The 7,377-nt window shown below is 56.3% G+C and overlaps 1 protein-coding gene across 1 annotated transcript; it reads left to right on the top strand.

Annotated features, from left to right (window-relative positions):
* The first annotated feature begins 3,182 nt into the window (after nt 1-3,182).
* Nucleotides 3,183-5,700, top strand: SYNDIG1L (synapse differentiation inducing 1 like). The gene is made up of 3 exons (XM_004698713.2): nt 3,183-3,620; nt 4,669-4,809; nt 4,967-5,700. The coding sequence occupies exons 1-3, from the start codon at nt 3,204-3,206 to the stop codon at nt 5,123-5,125; spliced, it is 717 nt and encodes a 238-aa protein (XP_004698770.1). The 5' UTR covers nt 3,183-3,203; the 3' UTR covers nt 5,126-5,700.
* Nucleotides 5,701-7,377: the final 1,677 nt, after the last annotated feature.

Genomic DNA, 7,377 nt, shown 5'->3' on the forward strand with positions numbered 1-7,377 from the left:
TCACAGATTGAAATGCTGGTTCCTGAGTCCTGGGCGTGGGGAGAAGGTGAGAAGCAGCCCCAGGGAACAGATAAAAAGGCAGGCCAGTTCTAAGTGGGGAGATGGCCGGCTGGGTCTGTCTGGAGATCACTGTCCCTTCTTCAACCAGGAACAGGGTCGTAAACCCCCCAGGTGCCTTCCTAGTGGATCATGAGGGAAATAGGACCCATCTGGAAAACTATGACCCAGGGCTGGACTGGAGTAGTTGCTAAAACCCCTAACTGCAATTGCTTCAAGGAAATAGAGGGCTATGTGTCCGTGGGGGGTGGGGGGGGTGGAGCACTCTTTAATGCCAAGCCCAGAAAGAACCCCCCTCCTCCGGGAAAATTTTTAAGTGATTTTAGATCCTTTAGCTCAGGAGAAATCTATGTGTTTAATTTTTTTTTTTTTCGGTTTAAAACTGTAGTGCAAGCTCATTGTGCGTGTGTGTGTGTGTGTGTGTGTGTGTGTGTGTGTGTATGTGTGAAAAACAAAACATGGTGTCAAAAAGAAAATGAAGAGCATGTGTGCGCCGACCCCTGGAGAGAATCGCTGCTGACGTCTTGGTGGAGTTCCGACGATCTGCACACCCTCTTCCCTTGACAATGAACATTTTCTCCTGCCATTGTTCTTTGAAACCCATTGAGAGGCCTCAAGCCACCATATGGTATCCTCGTTCCTTGGCTTCTATTGTTGGACATGCAGCCGGTTTATCCCTGTTGTGTAAAGCCCAGGACCATGCGTCTCTGTGTGCACATCTTTCTTTGTGCGGGCAGTGCGGTACAGCCCGGCTTCCAGACGGGCTCTGAGGGCCAGGGCGAGGTAATTCTGGGGCAGCCCCGTGTGACTGCATTGCAGAGGCTCAGCTGGATGTACTCTGACGAGGAGAGGGGAGCTGGCAGAAACAGAGGAGGAGCTGGGAGCCAGTTATCCCAGCTTGTTGGGGACAACGGGCAACCAAGTGGCACTGGCTCCTGGCGCCCCCACGTGTGTCTCAGCAGACCGTGCTCCATGGGGCTTTTCAGACTGACTCTTGGGCGGTGGGTCCCCGGCCTTTCTTGTGAGGTGCCTCCGGGGGCTCAGAAGGAGCCCCGGGGCATATCGTTCTGCATGGAGCTGCATCCGAATGGTGGGCAGCTAGAACCCCCAGCAGCTCCTCGGTAGAGAGACTGGGCTTTCTACTCCCGTCAGCAGTGACCGTCCTGGGAACCCCCAGGGGGTCACTATGAGTCAGCACTGACTTGGTGGCAGTGTGTTTGAGTTTTGTTGTGTTTGTTTATTTGTTTGTTTGTTTTGCATGGATTCAAACTTTCAACCTGTTAGCCACCAATGGCATGAACCATTCACCCGACTTTGACAAGTACCCTAAAAATGCTCCACTGGCGCCCAGTGTCCCCGGCCCTGGAGGCCTCCTGAGGAAGCAGAAATGGGTTTGTTTTGACATCCCTGAGTGGGGCTGTCCACACGGAGGCCCCTGAATGCCTCAGCCCACGTGGAGAACATGACAGGACAATGCTGTGATTATAGATCAAGGGGACATGAATTAAGACCAGTTAGAAGGGAGACTGAGACCTTTGGGCACCAAATGCTCAACTCCCAGAGGGTGGGCTAGATGACAGGGAATGGAGAAGCAAGGGTGGAAATAAGCAATGCAGGGGAAGTTGGGAAGCAGGAGATTGACTATCTCAGTGGCCCATCAGAAAAGCAGTAGACGCCTTTCTTCTCCTCATCTGCCCCAACCTGCTCTACTCCGGCTGCCCCACCCTACTAAGCTCTAGTGCTCACATCCAGCCCTGACTCATTGGGTTGTGGGATGCTGACATGTGAGCATCCTTCAGGTTACAGATGGGGTGCTGAGGCCATGGGTCAAAAAGCAAGACCATCTTCTTAGCCCGAGGACTCAAGATAAATGAAAGCAATGAGGCACATGTATGTGTGTGAGAGAGAGATTTAGGAATGTGATTGCGTGGGGCTAGCACATCCAAAATCTAGAGGCCAGGCAATAGGTTGGAGACTCCATGGTCAACCAGTTCAAATCCACCAGCAGCTTCTCAGGAGAACAATGAGGTTTTCTACTCCTATAAAGATTTACACTCTCAGAAACCTATGTGGGCAGTTCTACCCTGTCCTATAGTGTCTCTGTGAGTTGGAATCAACTCGATAGGAGAGAGTTTGGTTTTTGGTTTGTTTGTTTGTTTGTTTGTTTGGGGAGCAAGTCCAAAATCTACAGATGAACAATAGGTTAGAGACCCTGAGAGGTTCTGTCCCAAGATCTGGAAGTCAGGAGAAGGCAGGAAGGATGTAGCGTGAAGGATGTAGAAGAGAGAGTTTTGCCAAAATATTCACAGCCTGGAGGTAGACCACATCCTAGGAAAACTTCCGTTTCCGTGAATTGATTGGTTACATTATACTAGGTTACATTGTGTAGGTAATGGATTGTATTGCTTCAGATTACATTCTAGAACAGCATCTAGTGTCCTGTCTGGCCAAACTATGGGCCTCACAGCGTAGCCAAGTGGACACCTGCGTTTCCCCATCACAGGGACGCACCAGGGATGGAACCACAATGCACTTGAACCTGACAGCCCCATGCCCTTCAAGTCCACTCCTGTGAGTCCCATCTGCTCCATGAGGAGGGATAGGACACAGGCTCAGAAGCTGCCCGTGGGGTTCTGCAGAGACCAGTCCTGCTGTAAATGGACCCAGGAGAGCCCCAGGACAAACCCAAGTTGGTGAGACCTCTGCCTTGGGCACCCTCAACACCTCATCTGCAAGGAGTCCCACCAAGACCAGAGCCTCAGGAGTTCTCCTGCATTGTTCACACACACACACACCACCACCACCACCACCAGCAGGAGGAGGGAAAAGTTCTGAGGTTCCAGCACTTTGGGCCTCTACTCTCTGCCTTTTCCCACCATTGTATCCCCAGGACTGGTATCGTGTCTGGCATATGGTTGATGCTCAGTAAATATGTGCTGGACAGATACATGTAAGGACTAACTGTGAGGCAGGCACTGCCGCTGTTGCCACCCAGAGGAGCAGAGACTTGAGCACTGGCAGCTCCTGACTGCTCTCATGCTGCCGCTGGCACGGGCCTGAGGCTGCTTGTCTTGATCTCCCAGCAGGCTCAGCGAGGAGTGCTCGGCGGGCCCCGGCTGCCCTCCTTGGCAGCTGCCCTGAGAGCCATGGACAGCCTGAGTGAATTGCAGAGCCCGCTTCTGCCGCGGAGCCCTGCCCACCTCCACGGGCCCTATCCCTACCCAGAACCTGCACCCAGCTGGTCCTGCCAGGAGAAGCTCTATGCCTACCTCCTGGGCGGGGCTGGTCCTGCCCACACCCACCAACTCCTGGACCCTGGGTCCCTGCAGCTGGCCGTGGAGGCCTGGTACCGGCCCAGTTGCCTCCTGGGGAGGGACAAGGTCAAGGAGCCCAGGGCAGGCAGCTGTGAGACCAGCTTCACAGAGGGCAGGGAGTTTCAGGCTGGGCCCACAGAGTGGTGCCCTGAGCCTGGCCAGGCCGAAGAGGAAGCCACCATCCAGACCTTGTCCTATGGCGTTCAAGAGGAGCTGCGCGGGCCGGAGGATGAACTAGAGGAAGAGGAGGTGAGTTTCAGAGGGGCTGCGGTGGGAGACTTCTAAGTATGCCCAGCGTCCAGATCAGCTGGGGAGGTGGAGTGTTTAAAATTTTGGCCCCCAGGTCCCACCTCTAGATGTTCAGGTTTAATGGACCTGGGATGGGGCCCAGGAATCTGTAGGGTAACAAGCACCCAAAGGTGCTACTGGCAGGGGTGTGAGAAACACTAACTTGGACTGACGACTTCTGTTTTTAATATCATGTATCATTTTCCTCTCTTCGTGAAGCAGTTTGAACTCAGTGCAGAAAGCCGCGTGGAGAGGGCATTATTCATGGGGGTGGGGGTGGGGGGAGAGCCGGCCTGTGCCTATTCATGCGTCCTCTCCCAACCCCACTCCCCCGAAGAGAGCTTGCTGTTCCTGGTCGTCGCTGCTGTTTTTGTAAATAATTTCATCACCCGACCTTTCTTCCTCCCTCTCTCAACAAGATCTTTCAGTATTTATCCACGTGACTTGGTATTTTCCTACAGGGGGATTTTTTTCATGGTTACACCATATCCCACTGTAAGCTCTTCCAACATCCGTGAGATGAACCTTCTGGGTCTGTGGGCACATTTTGGTTGTTTGCAGTCTTTCCCAATTATTATGCTACGTTGAAGGAGCCTTGGTAGCTCCTGCTAGTGGTTATGGGTTGGACTTCTCTCCACAAGGACAGCAGTTCGAAACCACCAGGCGCTCCTAAAGAGAAAAGCAGGACGTTCTACTCCAGTGAAGAGTTACAGTCTTGGAAATACACGGGGGCAGTTCTTCTCTGTCCTGTGGGTTCACTAGGAGTCAGCATTGACTCGATGGGGTGGCCGTGAGAGACAGAGAGATCCTGCGTTAATCTGATGATCCCATGTTGATCCTTGAATTCTTCCCTTGTGACAAGTCCCTAACAATGGGATTACTGGGTCACTGCCAAGGTGCTCTTGACACTCTCCATTGCTTACCTCTTTGTTGTTGCTGTTAACTCTGCAGTCTGACAAGGTCAACTTGACCCTGGGCCTGGGCCCGGGACCCCACCTGTGTTTTGCAGAGCGATGCAACCTCTTCGGAGAGCGAGAGCGAAAACAGCTTCCTCACGCTGCCCCCCAGGGACCACCTGGGGCTCACCATCTTCTCCATGCTCTGCTGCTTCTGGCCACTGGGCATCGCTGCATTCTACTTCTCCCAGGGGGTAAGAGCGCCTGGGCCCTAGGCACCCACTGGAGCCGCCTCCCTCCACTGGAGGCTTAGCAGAAGTGTCTGTAGGAGGGGCCAGGGCCCTGGTGGGCGGGCACTGCTGCTTTGCTAGGTGTGAGATGCTCCCTTCAATCAGCTCTTCTCTCTCCTAGACCAGCAAGGCCATCTCCAAGGGGGACTTCCGGCTCGCCAGCACCGCCTCCCGCCGGGCCCTCTTCCTGGCCACACTCTCCATTGCCGTGGGCGCAGGACTCTATGTGGCTGTGGTGGTGGCTCTAGCAGCTTACATGTCCCAGAATGGTCATGGCTAGTGGGCAGCTGGGTCCGGCACCCAGACCCCCTGCTCCACCTGAGGAAGCACCAGAGCTTGGGGGTGTGGACTCAGGGGACAGCCAGGATCCCTGGGTCTTCAAGACACCCCGTGAATGTGGCTGGCTTGTTGGCAGAGGCTTCCGGCCTGCAGCCTGCAGGGCCTGCCCTTCCCTCCTTGCCCACTGCTCTCCCTCCGGAGCAGGGCAGGGGCACGGCGCTCTCACCTAGGCTGAAGATGGGGGGAAGACTGTCCCCCCAGACACAGCCTACCCGCCACCCACCTCCGTCCACAAAGACAGGGTGCTAGGAAGCCAGGGCCTGACTCTGTCCAGCAGCCCATGGAAGCCTCCACCCTGGGGACCACCTGAGGTACCCCCACCCCCAAGCCCTTCTGGCCTCATATGCACAGACCCCACAACCAGGAGGGACTGCGTGGAGACCCCAGGCCTAGCCCTTGTGAGACTCAGAGAGAGGGGAGGATCCCCAGCACTGACTGAACCAGGGGCTGGGTCTTGGAGCTGAAAGACAGAGTGAGCGCAGGACCCTGAAAAGCACCAAGTCACAGGAGCTCTGGTGAGGGGAGGGTGAGGGCCCTAGATCCATCAAGGGGTGGGGATGGGGACCCAGGAGGTGTGACCTGCTGAGTTCAGCAGGGCTTCCCTGAGGAGGCATCCCTGAAGCTGAGAAGGATGAGGAGAGTCGGCTAACAGATTTGTCTTTCCGTAAGCCTCAGTAGCTGTGAGCAGGGGCTGGCGGGAACCCTCCACGCTGGGCTTCCAAACTGTTTGTTGGGACTCTTTGAGGGGGGCGGGCACCCATGCTGGAGTCAAACGACGGCCATTTCTGAGGGCTCGGCCAACAGCCTGAGTCCAGGAGGAAGCCAAGCCTGTCTCTAAAAAAGAGCTGGGGACTGGAGGGTAGGCACTAGGACTCAGGGAGTGGGCCCTGTCCCGCCCAATGGCCAGCCTTGGGGCTTCTTCACTGATGCCCCTGCTCAGAGCTGATCTCAACACTCCCAGCCACAGGGAGGCAGGGGTGGCGGGGGTTCGTATCCAGACTTTCCGCAGAGTCCAGGCAGGCAGGCAGCACCTCTGGAGGCCAGCCTGGGCAGGCTCAAGCTTCCTGTCCTGTTGTGCATGACTGCGGACCGGACCTGGTCGTTCCCATAGCCCATCCTGAGCCTGCTTTTGGATCCACCACTGAAACTCCCCCCCTACCCCACCCCTAGTGTCCCAAGCTCTTGGGTGTGGCCCAGTCCTCCACTGCCTGCGTCCCCTGAGGGTCCAAGGGCCCCGGATCAGCGGTTTTAATGCTCATTATTGTATATATTTATCCTTGTAATAAACATTTCAGTAACACCTGTGCCCTCTGGGCTCCTGGCCGCGTCACCTGCCTGTGCCCTGTTCTTCTCCGTCGCCACCCCAACAGCGCCCAGCCTCTTCTCAAGAGCACCCACCCTCATCTGCGCCTTGGGAGGAGGCGGCAGCCAGGGATAAGGGGACTTTCTTCAGCCGGGGCCACGCGCAAAGGGGGCTTCCACTGAAGGTTTGCTGCATTCCTGCTACCCACCCACCTCCAGTCCCCAGCACAGCCCCACCCACCTGCCCGAACAGCAGCTGCCCCCCAGATGAAACCCAGGTCCCTTTGGCCTTCACTTCTGGACCCTGAGGCTACTTCCTGGGGACACCTGCAACAGTGGCAGAAAGTGTCGGTGGGCAGCCTTCCACCAATGACGGCGAGGCAGGTAGGGGATACATAGCCCAACTTTCTTGCCCTTGAGAAGGTGACACCAGCCACACCCCACACTGGTTCCCAGAGTTCCCCGGTGGGGTGGGGCTTCAGCTGCCCACCAGCTCAATGGAGCCTTTCAAGGACTGCCTTCTCCCCACCCCCACCCCACTTCCTTCTATTAGCTCCCTTTTCCTGGAATCCCTGCCTCAGAGTCCGCTCTGGAAGAACCCAAGGAAGGCACACACATGCTCCCAGCACACCGTCCACAGGTATAGTCACACATGCCTGCACACACGCACACACGCCACATTGAGAAACACTGCACGGGCACTCACGGGCAGCATGTAGACAGGAAGCTGAGGCTTCTCCCCCCACCCTGCCCACCCGGGGCCTTTGTCAGCCTCGGGCCTGGGTCGGCAGCCAGGCAGGAAAAACAGGCAGTGGGCAGCACCCCTGCCCGCCCAGGCCCTGCCCAGGCCAGCCCTCCAGAACACTGCTGCTCTGGGTCTCAGACACGTGA

Source organism: Echinops telfairi, unplaced genomic scaffold, assembly GCF_000313985.2.
Source record: "Echinops telfairi isolate 266 unplaced genomic scaffold, ASM31398v2 ScPeMD7_18;HRSCAF=68, whole genome shotgun sequence".
NCBI classification, from domain to species: domain Eukaryota; kingdom Metazoa; phylum Chordata; class Mammalia; order Afrosoricida; family Tenrecidae; genus Echinops; species Echinops telfairi.